Genomic DNA, 19,817 nt, shown 5'->3' with positions numbered 1-19,817 from the left:
AAAGTTATTTGGGGCTTTTTACTTTGGGGCTATTATACATAAAGCTTCTATGAATATTCATGGATAGGTTTTCATATGAACATATGTTTTCATCTCTCTGGGATTCATGCCTAGGAATCTAACTTCTGAATCTTATGGTAGTTTTCAAGTTTAGTGTTTTAAGAAACTGCCAGGGGACTTGCCTAGTGGTCCAGTGGTTATGACTCTGCACTCCCAATGCAGGGGGCATGGATTTAACCCCTGGTCAGGGAACTAAGATCTCACATGCTGTGCAGTGCACAGGGAAAAAAGAAACTGCCAAAGTGTTCTCAAGAGTGGCTAGATCATTATAGATTCCTACCAGCAATAAATCAGGGATCCAGTTTCTCAGGGGTACATTTTAACCTGTAATAGGATGTACATTTCTCAGATTGTTTAATAGTTGCACAAAGAGGGCGTTCTGAAGACTGACGGGTGGCACCTGGAGTTGAAAAAAGTGAGGGTTGTCTACTAAAAATCACCCAAAGTAGCACATCATGTTTGTGCTAAGGACTCAGCTACTGTCTATTTAATTATCCTGGGTAATGCAGGAGCTCTCAAAGTGTGGTTCCCCAGACCAGGAGTATCAGGATTAGCTCACCTAGGAACTTGTTTCAGATATTCTTGGGCCCTACTCCAAACCTACCAAATCAGAAACTCAAGAGAGTAGGACCCAGCAATTTATATTTATATAACGAGCCTTGTCTCCTCTGAAGGTGAAAGCTACTGTTCTGTGCAATGGCAAGCACAAAACGACCCTAAGCCTGAAGGAAAAAGAATAAACCCACAATTCACACTGAGAATGAATTCATACTCAGCAGAGACAACTTAGAGCTCTGAGAAACCAGGGAAATTCTAGTGCTAGCTGTAGAGATGAGGAATACAGTAAATACCACAGTAAAGTAGCAAGTCCCTGACAGAGACCATCCACAGACTCACCCCGTATCAAAGAGGGCCAGGGGCCAGCACTTACAAAGCACTCCGCAGCATCATCCATAATTCCCAGCTGGAAACGCTGCTCATCCTGAAAAGTCTTTGCCAGAGCACTGCGGAGAGCGTCAGATGGAAGCACTTTTTCACTACTGCACTGAAACTGGTTAAAGATTCCCTGTGGAGAAGAGGTTAGACAAGGGGAAAAGCACAGTGCTATTACTCAGCTTCTATGCATCCCAGTCGGCCGTGCTAGCATCTCCATGCTTCTAGCTATGGAACCAAATGTACCTTCCAGGAGTTGATATGCCTGCAGTAAGTAATAAAAAAAGTAAAAAACAAGATTCATAGGAATGGGCATGACATGCGCTCATAAGGATCCTTGCTCTTCCATCTGAGTGTGATATACCATTAAGGACACATTAGGAGAGACTGTTGTCATGCGTTAAAGAAATGCAGTTACCTCATTTCCTCTGATATATAAAGAGATAAATGGTCTATAGTAAATAAAGATAAATTATAGGTCAATAAACTGGCTAATTATTCTCTGGTGACTCATCCTATGAAATCTGGCCCTCTTCTTTTAAACTGTTTAGCTGCTATAAAATTACCCAAAAGTAAAAGGAATAATATAACAAATACGTACATGTCTAACACTCAGAAATAAACATTCTATCATGTTTACTTCTAATCTGCAGATAAAGCTAAAGTCCCCTTTAAGCCCAGTCACTCACTACCATGAGTTCACAGCACAATCTTTTGTTTTTAATACTTTATATATATTTGTAAGTGTGTGTGTATATTTGTCTCTCAATAACATATAGTATGCTTGTGTGTACAGCTTCTTTGTTTATGTAAGAAGTATCACACTGAATTTTACTTTTTTAAAAAAAATTCAGCATTATTTTTGAGGTTATCCACACATTTCACCCCTTCTCCTTGCTGTATGGCATTACATCAGGTTACTCTAGCACATCTATTTATCATTTTTTAATTGACAGAAATTTTGGCAGTCTCCACTTTTTTGCTATTATAAAGAGATTATGGCAACTTAAACTTCTACCAGTGCCTGAATATAAATAAATTGCCCCGTATCCTTGTCAGCAATTAATATAGTCAAACTGGTTAATTTTAGTCTTTCTAACTGCCTTAGTTTTTCTGGGTCTTCTGTGAGTACTACTTATAGCAAATACCTTCTTCGAGTCTTCTGGTATCTTTCAAGCAAAGCAGTTTTTTATTCTGGTGTAACTAAATGTATCTGCCTTCTCCATCTTTACCTGTATTTGAAACAATGATTAATGTGATATGCAGAGAATGGAAACAGAGAGTGGCAACAGTGGCACCTGGCTTGAGGTGGCTTCCCCAGTGGTATTAGACCCTCCGCCCGGAGATTAGAATGTGTTCACTGACATTACATGGCCCAGATCCACACTAAGCCACCCAGATAAACTACTCCCCCAACAGTGAGTGACATATCAACATGAAAAAGAAGGTCTCTCTCCTGAAATCCTTGTTAGTAATTATTCATATTAAAAAAAAATCCAGGGTTATTTTTCAGACTTACGAATGAGACCAGAAATGAGACCACTTTTATCAACCTACCTATGTGAGCTAACAGTAAGAGGTCCCACCAACCTAAAATGGCTATTCTTGGTCCTCATTTTACTCAACACTTTACTTGCAGTACCTCAGTCACTCATTCCCTTCAGATTTTTATCCAAACATTACTTTCTCAATATAGTATTCCTTGATCACTCTATTTAAAACAGCAAGCTTCCCCCACTTTTTCTAAACCTCCCACGTTTATCTGTTTTAAGTTTCCCTATGGCACTTGTTACCAACAGTCATTCCATGTATTTTATTTATTTATTGTCTAAATGCACTCCCTAGAATATGAAGTCAGAAATTTCTATCCTTTAATTCCTTGCTATACTCCAGCACCAAGAATAGTACTGGCATGTAAAAGGCTATCAACTATTAATTTTCGGGCTTCCCTGGTGGCTCATTGGTAAAGAATCCACCTGCCAATACAGGAGACAAAGGTTTGATCCCTGACCTGGGAAGGTCCCACATGTTGCATAGAAACTAAACTTGTGCACCACAGCTACTGAGGCTGGCTCTCTAGCCAGGAAACCACAACTGCCGAGCCTGAGCGCCACAACTACTGAAGCCCACACTCCCCAGAGCCTGCGCTCCGCAACAAGAGAGGCCACCGTGCTGAGAAGCCCTCACACTGCAACTGGAGAGCAACCCCTCTCGCTGTCATGGGACAGAGAACCACACAACAATGAGGACCCAGTGCGGCTAAGACAGTATATAAATAAATTTTAAACGTTTTTTTTTTTAATTTTTAAAAATCTAGTTTTAAATGAATGAATGATTTTATATGAGTAGATCTTATTAAGGGAAAATATTAAGTCCCTACTCTTTTTAAGCAGATGAAGAACCAACTTTCTGAGTGAAAATTTTTAAAGTAATATAACCAGTTCAAGCAAAATGGGACTAAACCTCATTCTTCTAATTTCAAGTAGGAACTGTTTTCTTCACACTATTTTCTTAATATCATCATTCCACCTCATACACATTGAACATCTATCCCTATAATAACTTGGGAACAATTTACCTTGTACCTGGCTATTATTTGCCTATAAACAAGTCTATGGTATGAAGGAGGCAGTACCAACAAACTATATTTAGTATTATTTAACAAGCATGGAGTTAGGGGCAGAGGTCTCTTATAATTACTTTTAAGTTATTTTGGACTGACCTAGAAAGTTTTAAAAAGTCTATTATAAGATCAGGTAAAGGCAGAGAAAGATCTTCCATAATTTGTTGCTGGAAGTGAAAGAACATCTATCAGTGACCCCTTAAACTAGACCAAAAGGAAAGGTCTAGGTCCACAGTTAAACACTCCCAGCGGCAAGTGGATACCGGCCAACACATTTAAACACTCCCAGAGGGCAACTGGATACCGACCAAGTGACCAATGGTATTTTGAAACTTGGGAAAATGTGAAGAAAAAAGGAAAAGGAAAGTAGGAAAAGAAGTAGTGACTGCTTCTACATATGGTGATCTGAACACTTGATGATATAATGAAAGAGAGTCACTTGAGCATGGCCAAACTTGGTAACCGATCATATTCCCACCTGTCATTCTTCTCAATCATTAATGGTAAGGCATCAATGCTCTTGGGCAAGGGATGGATACGGTTTGGTCCTTTGTTCAGAGCCCACAATCAGTTCCAAAACAAACCAATACAAAATTAGTTTCAGGACAGTTCTGTACAAACACAACGAATGCAAACTACAGCCCCTTTAGTGTTTCTCAACTGGGTTTCCTCAAGAATTAAGTCTTAATACTCGAAGGCATCAACAGCTCCTAATGAATTAACTTCTCTCCTACACACAGTACTAGTTATGTTACCATCCTAGAGAGAATTAAGAAAATGGCCACTCAAAATACTTTATGGCTCCGATGACCCTATTTGAGAAAGGACAGAGCTCCATGGAGAGATGGCATAGCATAATAGCATAATAGTATGGACTGTGGAACCATACTATTTGTGTTCAAAATCCCAGCCCTATTATTTATCATCTATATGACCTTGAACAAGTTACTTAACTCCTCTAGGCTTTAGTTTTCTCTTCTAAAAGAGAATTAATAATAGTATTTACCTCCTAGGATTATTTAAGGATTACCTAAATTATCTATCTTTATACTTATATCTTAGACAGATACTTATATCTTAGTCTGATAGTATGAAAGTGCTATCTAACTGCTGTTATTATCATCACCATTCTATTTGGGAGTTATTTTAGGTTACTGCCTGCACTGACCTATGAAGAAAGGCCTTGAGTCAGATACACTTCTGCCTTGAGCTACCTCCTCAGTCTCTGAGATCTGGGTACGAAGGTTGAAACTCTTCTCTATTCTGCCGCTTGTATTTAAGAGGCTGATTTCCCATGACCTAGATAACAAGGGAAAGAAAGACTTAAAGTCAGAGCTCTGCCTGCATCCACGGTGCATATGCAACAACAGATCTGGCTCTTGCGCTCAGTGGCATCATCTCCATGCTACTCTTTTTTAACCTCTTAGTTACAGACAGCTTTCTCCATACACACTGAATATCTTTTCAGAATAGCCTCTGCTTGCATATTCTTTCTTTTCTTATTTTAACTATTATCGGTCTTGTTAGGAAAAGCATGTGCATAAGGGATGAGGCAGCCTCAGCCTGCCCAGCGTGCATCTGTGGAGCCACAGCTCTGGAAGAAGCTAGAGCACAAAGCCCCTCTGTTAGGGCAGCACACTAACCCCTGTGTGTCCCTCTCACAGGAGCACAAGGCTGGAACGAGCCTTCTCCTGTTCCCTTTTTCGCCCTCCTCCCACCTTTCCCAGAGGGAGATCCTATTCACACCAAAGAAAGCCAAGAACATTTAGTTCAGCAATAAGAACAGGTGGTAGCACCAATAAGGAACAAAAACTGGTATTCTTCCAGTTGCTGAGTTCTATGGCAGAGAGGGAGAGAGGGCAGGAAGAACCAAAACCCAGGAATCATTTTCCTCTGTGGGGTCCCTGTCAGTTTCATTTCAATAAATAGAAAACCCAACTTGGAGGTTTCTCTCTGCTCTTCTTCACAGAGTGAAACCAAAGAGGTGTTCCTTTTCATTCTCAGGAAAAGGCAAATTACTTTTTGTTTATTAACTATTTTCCTGGATGCGGTGCAAAAGCAACAAGACTTTAATGACTAAAAGCAGGTGCTTCCCCACCCATCTCTCTTGGATCAAGGAGCAAAACAATTCTACCCACATGAGCATATAATTATTTGGATTAGTAAAAACCATGTAAATAAGATAAAAGCACCATAAAGACAGAAAGTCTTTGTACTTTGGCATGTACAAATGCAGCTGTTGCTTGAGATTTTTTTTCTTTCCCTTAAAACACAGACTTTGTCTTTAAGCAAGGAATAGCTGATTATTTCTCTCTCAGAACTTCCTAGCTCTGTATCAAAAAGAAGTCATGAGTAGGGAAGATACAGGTCAAAGAAAAGGGCTGTCACTAAATTTGATGCTTTATGGACCCAAGGTTTTTGGAAAGTGCCCTAGTTGGCAGTCCAACTCACCTCTGAGAGGTGTCCAGCAATATTTTCTACAAAGGCATGACGCATGTTACACACTGCTGCTAACTCAATTCTCAGGATTTCTCTTCTTGCTTTGAGCTTCCCAAATCTATAATTTTGGCTCTTGTAACTATCTTTTTTCCCCCCACACCTCCTGGAAATCATACACCTAAACAAATCATAAACCTAGACATGGCCAATTGAGCATGTTTGTAAACACAATCCTTTGAAAGGAAGATAAAGGAGCTACTCCTAGTGGGTCACTGACTGCTGAAAGAGAGAAATTTCATCCTAGTTTTGTGTGTTCAAAAGAAAGTTGAACGTTTTCTTTCAAGAGGAGAAAGAATGTTTAAATGTTTACCATTCTGGCACCCAAAAGAGTAACACTGGATTTTTAACATTTATTGCAAAGAAGTTCAAACATACCAGGTTAGACAAAATGGCACAATAAATTTCCTTGTACCCATTATCCATTCTCAACAACTATTGGCCTGTGGCCAAGCTTATTCTATATATATCACCCACCCACTCACCCCTTTCCCAGATCATTTTGAAACAAATACCAGACATTATCCATCTGTAAATATTCAGGAGATGCCTCTAAAAAAATAAGAACACTTCTAGTTTAAAACATAACCATAATACTACTACCACACTCTTAGAAAAAGGTATTCAGTCAGTTCAACAGAAACGCTTGCTCAAACTCTGGGGGAGGCAGAGAACAGCTGGCCAGTTTCTCTCCTGGGATTCTTTAACTTTATGTCTTAAAATAGCCTCTGGACTTCCTAATTAGAAAATTAACCACATATCCTATTTCAGTTCCTTTAAATTAAATTCAGTTATCAATACCATTTTCTCCCCATGAGTTTAGGGCTTTATTTGCACTCAGTTCATAATCTAAAACCTTGGACTTGCAGTGGTGAAGTAAAAGACCATCATAAACTACCTTTCACCCTCATTCCTCCCACTCATACAAAAAAGACACCCACATACACACAAAGGTAGAGACACAGAAATACCAAGACTTCAAGACACTGGACAGGTAGACACAGAGGCATAAATAGGCCAGATTCATCAGGGAATAGTACTGCTTTCAGTGGGAGACCATAAACTAATATTGAGCTAAACTAAACTAAAATATAAGTCAATCTGCTAGTTTTTGCCAAGATCAAAAATGTAGGACCATATAGATTACCAACAGAATTCAAATCAAATTTTGAGAATCAATATCCTAACCATTTACTCCATGGGGAAATAAAAAATGGAACCCTTCTGGACAAGCACAAGGATTGTGAGATTGTATAAGTTTCAGGTTCTGCCATAAACTCTGGAAAGGAAAGAATCATGGTGATCTACTATATTTTTCCCTGTAGTCATATTCTCTATTTGAAATATCATGTAAAATTCTGAACTCTAGAATTTCATTTTTGCTTTTTTTTTTTTTTTAACTTTATATTGGAGTATAGCCAATTAACAGGTGATGCTAGTGGTAAAACCTGCCTGCCAATGCAGGAGACATAAGAGATGCAGGTTCGACTCCTGGGTCAGGAATGCCCTAGAGGAGGGCATGGCAATCCACTCCAGTATTCTTGCCTGGAGAATCCCATGGACAGAGGAGCCTCATGGGCTCCGGTCCATAGGATCGCAAAGAGTTGGACACAACTGAAGTGACTTAGGAGTAGCAGCACAGCCAATTAACAAGGCCGTGATAGTTTCAGGTGGACAGCAATGAGACTCAGCCGCACATATATAATTTTTCAAAGGATAAGAGCTTAAGTTTTATACTATCCAAGTTATGTCAATTGTTAAATTAACTCAGAAAACTTAGGGACAGACTAATACAACTTTAAGAAAAGTTAGGGACTTCCCCAATGGTCAAGCGGTTAAGAATCTGTGCTTCCACTGCAGGGGGCACAGGTTCCACCCCTGGTCAGGGATCTAGCATGCCATGTGTGCAGTGTAGCCAAAAAGTTAAAAAAAAAAAAAAAAAGGACTAAGAAAGGTTAACAGAAAGATCACAAAAATACAGTCATATTCCACAAATAGGCAAAACAATGAAGTTCAACTTAGACACGTGCCTTAGACATAAGGACCTTCCTTATGTGAGGGCTGTTTGTTACGAGCTAAAATTTCTGGGTAACATACCAGAAATCTAATTTCCTGGTTTACATAGTCAGTCCAGGATAATGGGTTTATTGTTTTCTGATACTGGCAATGACTACAAGACAATGAAGACCTTCCTAAAATCTACAGAAAAAACAAACAAACAAAAATGACCAGACTGTAATTCCTTATACCACTTTACTCCGTATGTGTATGTTTCAGTCCCCTGCATAGTAACAGCTACATGGTACAAAATAAAAAAATATTGAGATTTGTTCCCTTAACCCTCAAATTTCCTCCCAGTTAACAAGTGAGCAATCAGCAGAGCATAGACTTTACTGCTCCTTCACAATAGTCTTACTGCTCTACAGATACAGACTTATACATTCCAGGACACCTTAATATACAAAAACCTATTTCTTCCATCCCTACCTCCATCATCACCACCACTCTGAGGCTTTTAGGCCTTATATTAAGTCTTAAAAAAAAAATTCACTAATTGAGAAGATTTACTGGATTTAATCAATCAATGCAGCATTCTTCTTTGCCTATAACAAAAAACACTCTGTCCTACATCCTGGCACTGCAAAGCCTCTAGTACAATCCCTGGAAGGAGAACAAAATCTTTGTGGCATACTAAGTACAGAGGACGGATTTCCTCCTCTGGATAGAGATAAATAAATAAACCAACACCAAAGTAAAATCATACCCTGGGGGCCAGGGTGTACGAGCAGATTCGATATGAGTAAGAGCTCTGGGCTATAGGCGTGACAAGGGTTTAGGTCAGTAATACTAGATGAGAATAAATTTGGTGTTTTAGAAGGGACAGGGTAATTAGCACACAAGTCCCTTCTATTTGCTAAATCAGAGTTGAAAGACATCGTGGTTCAAAGTAAGCAGAAAGACTAACAAATTCTTCATTAATAATTTGCATGCAAGATTTCGAGGCTGCAATTACTTTAGGGACTCAATGTCAAGTAACACCAAAAAAAACCCAACAGTATATTCTACAGGACCAAAAGAAATAGACTATCAAAACTAGTCCATTTCTGTGGTTTTGTGTACAAACCACCAAAAAGTACTGGACACAACATATTCTAGTGTACCAGGGAAGGTTATAAGACACAGGATTACTGACAGACATTCACAGACCAAAAGAAAAAACAAAATAAAGACATGATCCAAATGTATCCACATAAGGCCAATAGTAAATGTATATTTAAGGTGCTAGGTAAAGTAAACAACTGGAGAAAAAGCAGGGATACATATCTTTCAGCCAGACTTGGAAGGGCAAATCCTTCATCCAAACATCAGATTAAGAGAAAGTTGGCTAACTTCTGACTCATCGAGGAACATGTTTGTGTTTCTTTTTGTCCTTAATAGTAGGTTCTAGAGATAAGCAATTATGCTCTAACATAAAGAATTCTGACTTTATAGAATTGGAAAGTTTTGCAGACAATTTCAAATTCAGGGATTCTGGAGTCTCTTGTTTTAAAAAAAAATCTAAGAAATAAGAATTTTATGTATAAAACTTAGCACTAAAGAATGCAAACAGGTCATGAAGTATCAGCAAAAAGGAATTCTTACTGGCCTCATCAAATATTCCCTTAATTTTTAAATAGAAAAATATTTACAATTATACTCACAGAGAAAAAAATATAGAATTATGCCCACGCTGGTCACCACAAAGTTAACATGTAACCTAACCACAGGATACGGTAAAACTGCTATGCTGACAGAACCCTAGCCTTTCACTCTTTCAACAGCTGACCTTTACCATCATGGACTCCCTCCCTGTCCCCACCCCCACCCCTGCATATCTCACTCTTCCCTTATTAAATGAGGCAGGAAGGCTTAGATTAGTGGACCTACTAAAAAAAGTATGAGGCTAAATGTCACAATATGAAAATCTGTGAACAGGACAAAGTGAAAGAGCACATAAGAGAGAAAGAAAAAGGCAATACCCAAACTCCGTAACAAAAACACCAAGAACTACTACAAGACTCGGGCTTCCCTAGTGGCTCAGATAGTAAAGCATCTGCCCACAATGAGGGAGACCTGAGTTTGATCCCCAGGTTGGGAAGATCACCTGGAGGAAGGCAGGGCAACTAAAAGACTACATGAACCCAGAAAAGCTGTGTTTATATTAAGGTCCAGGCACTGAGCATAGCACCAAGAGAGAAGAAAAGCTGGGCCACCTTCCCCAAAACCCACTCAGCCATGCCAAACATTGTTTAAGTCAATCACAGAGCTACATAGAGAGAGTATTTTTAAAACTTCATAAAGAAGATAAATTCTTAAAAGAGTCCTGACAGGTAGATGTGGTTTGATTCAAAAGGGATGTGTTACTGTTTTATTTATCATTATGCTATTGTTTGGGGTGACAAGGGGTGCAGCAGAGTGAATGGCGTCTGCAACGCGTACCGAAGAAGCAGGCACACTATGTGCCACTGTCTACTGTCGTAGCTGAAACAGTCTTGGCAAGGAGAGGAAGGCGAAAGGAAGTGCGAAATTAGTTTTTTACATGTCTATAATCTTGCTTTTTAAAGTGATTTAACAGACAATTGGAAGCCGCTCCAGGGTTATAAGGGAGTAACTTCAAAATATCACTCCAGGGCAGTCTAAGGTTCAAACAAATAGGAAGATATTAGAGATGGGGCGGGGGGAGTATTCTTTTTACTAAAATGGTGGGCAAAAAGACTTATTACTAGAAATATCACAGACCAGAAAGGAGGCATAAAGCGAAATAAAGACGCCTGTGAGGGAATACAGACTATTTTGTTTCCCTCTCTACACTTTAGGCTTTCCAGATTGCTGTATTTTTCTATAATAAAAATCATCATTCAAATAAAGAACAAACATGATGGGTATATACAACCAAAGAATAATAAATCCCCATGTGCTTACCACACAACTTAAAAAAATGGAAAAATTGAGTTTGAGACTCCCTAATTGATTATATCCTCTCCATTCCATGTTCCAGAGGTAACCATTATCCCAAATTGTGTGAAAATCATTCCTTTTTTCTCTGCAGTTTTATCATATGTATGTATCCCTGAACAATATGTTATTTAGTTCTGCCTGTTTTTGCTTTGTATATAAATGGAATCATAGTTTAGCAGTCTTCAGTGACTTGCTTTTTTCATTCAATGGGATTACATCTCTACTGCTCTTAGAGATGATAGGAAACCAATCATCTTAGGAAACCAATGGGATTACATCCCAATAAACCTACTGAAAATACATGTAACTTATCTACCAAATATCATAGCTTGCTGCTGCTGCTGCTGCTAAGTCGCTTCAGCCGTGTCCGACTCTGTGCAACCCCATAGACGGCAGCCCACCAGGCTCCGCCGTCCCTGGGATTCTCCAGGCAAGAACACTGGAGTGGGTTGCCATTTCCTTCTCCAATGCATGAAAGTGAAAAGTGAAAGTGAAGTCGCTCAGTTGTGTCCAACTCTTCGTGACCCCATGGACTGTAGCCCACCAGGCTCCTCTGTCCATGGGATTTTCCAGGCAAGAATACTGGAGTGGGTTGCATAGCCTACCTTCAACATGCTCAGAACATTTACATTAGCCTACAGTTGGGCAAAACAATCTAATATAAAGCCTACTTTGTTGTAAAGTGAATATCTGATCTAATTTACTGAATACTGAAAGTGAAAAATAGAATGGTTGTATGGGTACAGAATGGTTATAACTGTATTGGTTGGTTTAACCTTATGATTGTGTGGCTGACAGGGAATGACTGACTGTGGTTGACTGACAGCTCATTATAGCTGCCCAGCAACACAAGAAAGTATCATATCACATCACTAGCCCAAGAAAAAAATCAAAATGCAAAATAAGGTTTCTACTGAATGCATATCGCTTTCGTATCATCATAAAGTCAAAACAATCATAAGTCAAACCATCATAAGTCGAGGACTGTCTGTAATGTTTCTGTGATTAATTTAAGTTGATATACGTAGCTGCCAACTATTCATTATCACTACTATATAGTATTTTACTCTGGGAATAAACCATAATTTTTAATTCATTACACTATAGTTGGAATGGGTTGCTTCCATTTTTCTGTCATCATAGGAAAATACTACCTTAAATATCCTCTAATATATCTTCTGGTGTGTATGTACAGGGAGTTTTCTACAGGGAATATCTAGAAGTAGAGTTACTGAGTAGCAGGATACCTGTTACTTCAATTTTGTTTGACAAATGCAATGACAACTTGGTTTCCTAAATAGTGGTATCAATTTATATTCCAATCAATAATGTACATAAATTCTCATTATTCTACCTTTTAGGTAACAATTTTATCCAACTTTTAAATTTCTACTAATCTGAAGGGTATGGTTTAATTAACATTTCTTAGATTACTAAATGGATGTTGAGGCTGAAACTCCAATACGTTGGCCACCTGATGTGAAGAGCTGACTCACTGGAAAAGACCCTGATGCTGGGAAAGATTGAGGGCAAGAAGAGAAGGGGATGACAGAGGATGAGATAGTTGCATGGCATCATCGACTCTATGGACATGGGTTTGGGTGGACTCCAGGAGTCGGTAATGGACAGGGAGGCCTGACGTGCTACGATTCATGGGGTCACAAAGAGTTGGACACGACTAAGTGACTGAACTGAACTGCCTGAGATTACTAAAGAGGGTAAGCCTTTTTCATATCCTTTAAAGTTAACTGGCTTTCCCATTCTGAGAAATGTCTATTTATGTCTTTTTAAAAAAAAATTTTTTTGGGGGGCCATGTTTGGGCATGTGGGATCTTAGCTTCCCAACCAGGAACTGAACTTGTTACCCCTGCATTAGGAGCACAGGCACAGAGTCTTAAACGCTGGACTACCAGGGAAGTCCCTATTTATGTCTTTTGTTAGTTTTTCTGTTGACTCATTTTATTTTTTACTTACTCTTCATGGGAGTTCTCTAAGTGCTATGCTAGATACCAATCCTTGTTGATTATATATAATGCAAACATTTTCTCACAATTTGTAGCCCTGTATATTTACTGTCTTTATGGAATCCTCTGATGAACAGAAGTTCTTGAATTTTCTATAGTAAAATATGTCAAACTTTTTAGCTTTGTATTTTTCATGACTTACTTATTAAATCCTCTCTATCACTTAGGCCTTGATACTCCCTTATAGTTTCTTCTAAAACTTACAAAATTTTGTTTCTCACATTTTAGTCCTTAATTCATCTGAAATTCTTACTTTTGGTATAATATGAAGTAGGGATCTAATTTCCTTTTTGTCTATACAAATAACCAATTATCTAAGCACATTTATTGGAAAATCTAACACTCTAATTTTCAAATTAAGTGCACAATAATTAAATGAATGCAAATAATGCCATCTAAAACAAAGTATGTGCAAACTAGAGCTTAATTATGTAACATTTATTTAGCACTGAGGGATTGAAAAGCATTTTACAAAAAAAAAAAATCAAGTTTTTAATCTTCCGATATAGCAAATTTGATAGCTCAGTTGGTAAAGAATCTGCCTTCAATGCAGGAGACCCCAGTTCGATTCCTGGGTTGGGAAGATCCCCTGGAGAAGGGATAGGCTACCCACTCCAGTATTCTGGCCTGGAGAATTCCATAGACTATATAGTCCATGGAGAAGGTAATGGCACCCCACTCCAGTACTCTTGCCTGGAAAATCCCATGGACGGAGGAGCCTGGTAGGCTGCAGTTCATGGGGTCGCTAAGAGTCGGACACGACTGAGCAACTTCACTTTCACTTTTCACTTTCATGCATCGGAGAAGGAAATGGCAACCCACTCCAGTGTTCTTGCCTGGAGAATCCCAGGGACGGGGGAGCCTGGTGGGCTGTCGTCTATGGGGTCGCACAGAGTCGGACACGACTGAAGTGACTTAGCAATATAGTCCATGGGGTCACAAAGAGCCAGACACAACTGAGCAACTTTCACTTTACATAGCAAAAGCATCAGTGAAGGAAAAGAAATCTAATGGATAGACCAGGCAATGATGTGATTGATGAGGAAAGCACCAGAATTCCAACACATCCTCAGAGCTAGAAAGTCCTAAATCATAATCTTTGATTCACTAAGCCCATTTACTTACCTTTCATAAGCAACTGTTTCTCTGAAAAACTCCCAAGATACACCCCTAGCCCTCTAGCTTGAAAAACCAGATGTCTCAGGTGTCCCATAAGGTCTGGTGGTTGGTTTTCTTTATCTGACTTATATAATTGTATTGATTTATATTAAAGTAACAATTTGTCCCTCTGGAAAATGAAACATAACAAGACCGTGACAACCAATTCTCCAGAGTCCAGTCTGGGTCAGTGAAGAATAGGGCACAGTCCTAACTAATCAAAGGCATGTCAGAGGGTCATGTAAGTGCCATCATCTCTTCCTGGTATAGATATGAGTTTTCTATCTGTAGAAATCTATCAGTAGAAATTCTATCTGTAGGAGATTCTCCTACCAGGTATTCCCCAGGATTCAGATACCCCTAGCAAGTAACTTGCCCTGGTTTTTTTTGGTTTTAATGTCATGAACCAGACTTCCCTTGGACTTGATGGCCAAAGGACCACTATGTTTCTTGTCTATCTAAAATTAGATACTTAATGTCAATGTACCTTTCAGAAAATCAAGCCAAATACTTTTTTGAATGGACTTCTGTCTGAATGGATATAGTCAGAAATGTTACAACTTGTAAAAAATCTGGTTTCATTAAAATTTCATATTTAAACTCAATTAACCAATAATTTATTTTCCTAATTTATTTTTTTGTTTTTTTGCTGCACTAAGAGGCACAGAGGATCTTAGTTGCCCAACCAGGGATCAAACCCATGTCCCCTGTGGTGGAAGCATGTAATCTTAACCACTAGACTGCCAAAGAAGTCCTCAATAATTTATATTCTATATTTTGCTAAGCTATAATGGTTGCAAACAAAGAGAAAAAAAAGATATTTGTGACGCTAGTGGCAAAAAGTTCAGAAGTCTCACTTATCTCTTTTCAGAGATATCAGCCTACCGTGGACTAAAACTTCAAACTGATGTTGGCCAAAAAATTGTTTTGACTCAGCTGTTGCAAATTTAACTAGGAAATAACCCTGGAGTTTTTTGGTTATAATTCCTGTTCTCAGATATAAAAACAACTAAGTTAATAATGATCACAACCAAGCATCCTTGTGACAAACCAAGGATTCAGACTTCATGAGACTGAAAAATGACCCTAGAAGCTTCATCATCCAACCACAAATAATGCATTGTATATCTGGACCAAGAAAACAGAGAGCATACATGTTGGAAAACTGATGGAGAATGGGCCTTTTATACATCCTAGTTCTTTCTCTTTAGCAACTTACCTAAAATCTCTGAGTCAGAACTCTCTCACATTACACCATTTTATTTGTCTCTAAATGAATCCTCAGTTTCACTTTATTCAGAAATGAAAAAATTGGAGTCAGACTAAAATAGAACCAATATAAAGAATCTATTACATGTGATAATGGGAAATATTAGGGAACGGGAAAATGGGAAAATTTTAGTACTGGTTTTTCTTCATAGAAACAGTTTGTTGCTAAATTTAGCTTTTATAGACAATAGTTAATTCCATGAAAAACAGCTGGTTGTTTGTTTTTTCAAAATGAAAATTTAGTATTAGTTTTTCAGATAAATACTCAAAGTCTGAGCACATGTAAATAGTACCCTATCACATTAAATAGAGTTGTATGGGCAAAAGGTTCAGAGAAACAGAATACCAAGTAGTATTTCTTTGAAGCAAGCAAAATTAATCATACTTATCCTTTGCACTAAACCAGAGGCAGATAATGTAGCAACAAATTCTTTAGCATTAATCTGAACAATCAAACCACCTCAATATCGATCATTTGGCAACCTAACGACAGTGAGAAGAAACAAGTTTGAAGTATTTACCTTGAGAGCACAAAAGATGCAGGAATCTCCCATGCATTTGTGAGTTGTAAGCTGCCTAAAGCTACGTCGGAAGATGTCCAAGTGCCATAAAACCTGAGGAAAAGGGAGGATACTTCATTACACTACAAAAATTCCCCATTTAAATCAAGAAGTCAAGCAAATATAGGTAACGATCACAGAAGACATCATTACTCTCAAGAGAAAAGTTCATTCTAATCTATCAAAAAAAGTCCAAATAAAGTGAAGTATCCAATCAGAGGCACAGATGACCATATTATAGAAAAAACACTAATTCAAACATAAAGTAGATCACACAGAGAAAATGTGGTATGACATACATCAAATGTGATCCTAAAGAGGTATTTTATGGGTTAAAAACTGCAGAATAAGGATTTATTTTAATGGCCCACACAAGAAAAGCAAAAATATTTAAAAACTTATTTAGAAGCTTGAATTGCAGTGTGGAATTTTGTCTTTGTTAGATTTCTCCATTTTGGACCTTTCTGAGAGAGGTGTGACCTCCTTAAGTCAACAGAATTTAAAAAATAACGGTAAAATCAACAGTGATAAATCTGTTCATAGAATGTAACTTTGACAGAAAGTGATGAGAATAGCACTTTACTTTTATGGTATTTCTCTCAAAAACCCATAACCCCAGTTTAATCATGAGAATCACATCAAATTCCAATAATGGGACATCCTACTAAATACTTGACTAGTACTATTCAAAACTGTCCTGATTATCAAAACAAGGAAACTGAGAAACTATCACAGCCAAGAGGAGCCTGACAAGTAAATGCAGCATCTTGGATTGGATTCTGGAATACAAAAAGGCGCTATGTAAAAAACTCAGGAAATCTGAATAAACTTTGAACTTTAGTTAAGAAAGAAACAGTGCAATATATAGCATAAATGCCTTAGGAAGCTTCTCTTATCTGGAAAACATTTTAAAAGCATCATATCTGAAAAGGCACTACACTTTAGGCGTACCAGATAATAGACACTTCTGGGGTATCTTCACATTGATACTTAGGTATCTATAGGTATATATTTCCAAAGTTTGTTGAAATATGCTACACTCCCAAATAAGTAACACCTTTTTATAATAAATGTAATGGGTTCAATACACCTGTGGTGAACATAGCTTTCATACCATAAAAGTTAGAATATTAGCTCATAGAAACAATTATTTTTAACTTGTAACAAGATTATAATAGGCACTCCAAAACTATCAATGTCTTCAAGTATAAAAATAGAAATATGTATATGTAGATAAATTATATGTTCTATAATTGAGTAGTGGCAATGAATGAACTAAGACTGGTAAATGTTAATCACTGTTGAGCCTGGTTGTTGTGTGCATGAAAATTCATAATACAAAATAAGTAAGTAAATAAGCTTGACAAGATTCTTGAACTACAAGTGAGAAAACTGAAATACTATTACCTGTACAAAGTCACAAGGCTAGTCTAAAGAAAGGCTAAAACTCGGACCTAGGTCTCCTAATTCTTAAGTCCAGTGCTATTTATACCAAATACATTGTCATGTCTTTTTTTCTCTCATAGCAACTTATTTTCTCATATATCTGAGGTGTAAAGCTAATTAATACTTTACCCAAGCATATTTATCTTAAGATTTACTTTTACTCTGAAGAGGAGAGAAAGGGGAAAGTTATCACTTGAAAGTTAGACTAAGAGGGATGAACCTATCACACTACGGCCCTGATTGGCCAGGGCAGACAGACAGACAGTAAGCACCAGGGTTTTAAGAAGGCTAACGTAGCCTGGAAAATCCCATGGACGGAGGAGCCTGGTAGGCTGCAGTCCATGGGGTCACTAAGAGTCGGACACGAGTGAGCGACTTCACTTAGACTTTTCACTTTCATGCAATGGAGAAGGAAATGGCAACCCACTCCAGTGTTCTTGCCTGGAGAATCCCACGGACAGAGGAGCCTGGTGGGCTGCCATCTGTGGGGTCGCACAGAGTCGGATACAACTGAAGCGACTTAGCAGCAGCAGCAGCAATGTGGCAAGCAAAACCAAAAGGGAAAATTTAGAGTAGCTAATCAACTTAGGGGAATTTATTTTCTACCAGCTCTGTGTAAGCATATCTAATCAGATACTACAGGAGAGCTCAGAGGAAGGAGACAAAGAAGTGGACAAAGACTGGACCCCAATCAGTGAGTATGCTGAGAGCCTGAATATTATGAGACAAGAATAACATACCTGAAAATCTTTGACTTATGGAAAGAATTTTGCTTTCTAGACTGGAGGAAAGCAACTAGGGTGATGAGACACCTTAGTCTCAAATGGAAAAAAAAAAAACAAACAGTAGAGACTGTTCAGGAAAAAAGTCACTAAGCAAGTAGTACGATCTAGTCCATGTACCTCCCTTTAGTTAGTTATTATTTCTATTACCATTATTAATCTCTTTTACAAATCAGGTAATTGAGACTCAAACAGATAAAGTGACTTGCCTATGATCACAGAGATGAACTTAAAAAATGATCTTAAGCTGCTGATCTCAAACAGAGACTATCAAGTATTAGATTTTAAAAAGTAATCAGAAATACAGCATCAGCAACTGAAAGTTGAAGTTCACCGAAAAGAAATTATCCTTACCTGCAAGGCACTGTTGAGGAAGCAGCTGTTTTGTCCTGGCTCATTGCTGAGGCCTTTGCTGGGAGCTATGGAGGTTGAGCTTCGAGGAGCAAACATCCCCTGGACACTACCACGGCCCCCTGAAAAATAATTTCTCTTCCAAGACATTACTGTTCACATTTAGCCTGAAAACAAGAGAATATTCTGTATCTTTGGGGGAGTCCTTAGTCTTTGTTGAAGTCCTTAATATAAAGAGAATCCAGAATTTAACAAATTTACGTTGAAGGACTTTGAATTTACAACCTTTCAAACATCATATAGGTAGCTCAAGAAACTCAGGCATCCTTAGATCCACAAGCCAGAGCTGTCCTCAACTTGTTCCAAACAATGCCTAAAATTTAACATGGCACAGGACAAATTCAAACCGAGAAGTCCTTAAGTATCGCTTCCTTCTATTTTTCTTGAACCGACTCCATAAAATTCTGGTGAAGTGGCTGTAATCCTCAACTCCAACAGAATCCAGGATCAGGGTAGAGTGTGTTCTTTAGGCTTGTTTATAATGCTTCCTGTGGATTGAAGATTTTCCCAACTGGAAGGAGAGGCAGACAGACAACCAAGAATCCAGCACAACTCTCCTTGCCTTCTACTGCCCTGTCCCATTGTCCCATCATCCTCTGAAGTAAAAACCCAGGTTCTAAGCAATTGACATAGATTTCAGAAAGCTAAGAAGTTTGTTTGAAATACATGGAGTTTCTGCTGTTGTTGCTCTGCTGCTGTTCTTTAATATGTCCCAAACATCTTCTATTATTCCATCCACAACTTCAGAAAATCTCTTCTCTTTTCCTCTGTGACCAGACTAGCCAGCTGTGCCAGAGAGCTTTAACAGAAAGAAAAAAAAATCAAAAGCTTGCGTCACTTAATGACTCTACTAGCTTTGTGCTGTTCTGCCAAGATCAACGTTGCCTCACCTCGCACTATAAACTTGAAACCTTGGCAAACAATACATAGCCCTCCCCCAACCAAAAAAATAAGCCCAACAACAACAAAAAGGAGAACCACTCAACAGGCAGGGGGAAAAGGTGTGAGCAGCCTTACTTTCATAGGAGACTTCTCTCAAATTTTCTAGAAGAAAGTT

At 38.3% G+C, this 19,817-nt stretch overlaps 1 protein-coding gene across 8 annotated transcripts in view; it reads right to left on the bottom strand.

Annotated features, from left to right (window-relative positions):
• USP54 (ubiquitin specific peptidase 54) overlaps positions 1 to 19,817 on the bottom strand; it is a 131,240-nt gene that overhangs the window by 43,198 nt on the left and 68,225 nt on the right. For all 8 annotated transcript variants that reach the window (XM_070364722.1, XM_070364720.1, XM_070364724.1 and 5 more), the window contains 3 exons: positions 18,704 to 19,559; positions 16,083 to 16,175; positions 992 to 1,126 (listed from right to left, as the gene is read on the bottom strand). In XM_070364722.1, the coding sequence (XP_070220823.1) occupies positions 992 to 1,126; positions 16,083 to 16,175; positions 18,704 to 18,850 (375 nt within the window). In that variant the 5' untranslated portion in view covers positions 18,851 to 19,559. The remainder of the gene's footprint in view (positions 1 to 991; positions 1,127 to 16,082; positions 16,176 to 18,703; positions 19,560 to 19,817) is intronic.

The sequence above is a fragment of the Bos mutus genome, chromosome 28 (genome assembly GCF_027580195.1).
Source record: "Bos mutus isolate GX-2022 chromosome 28, NWIPB_WYAK_1.1, whole genome shotgun sequence".
Taxonomy (NCBI): domain Eukaryota; kingdom Metazoa; phylum Chordata; class Mammalia; order Artiodactyla; family Bovidae; genus Bos; species Bos mutus.
This window is presented reverse-complemented; position numbering and strand designations above follow the sequence as displayed.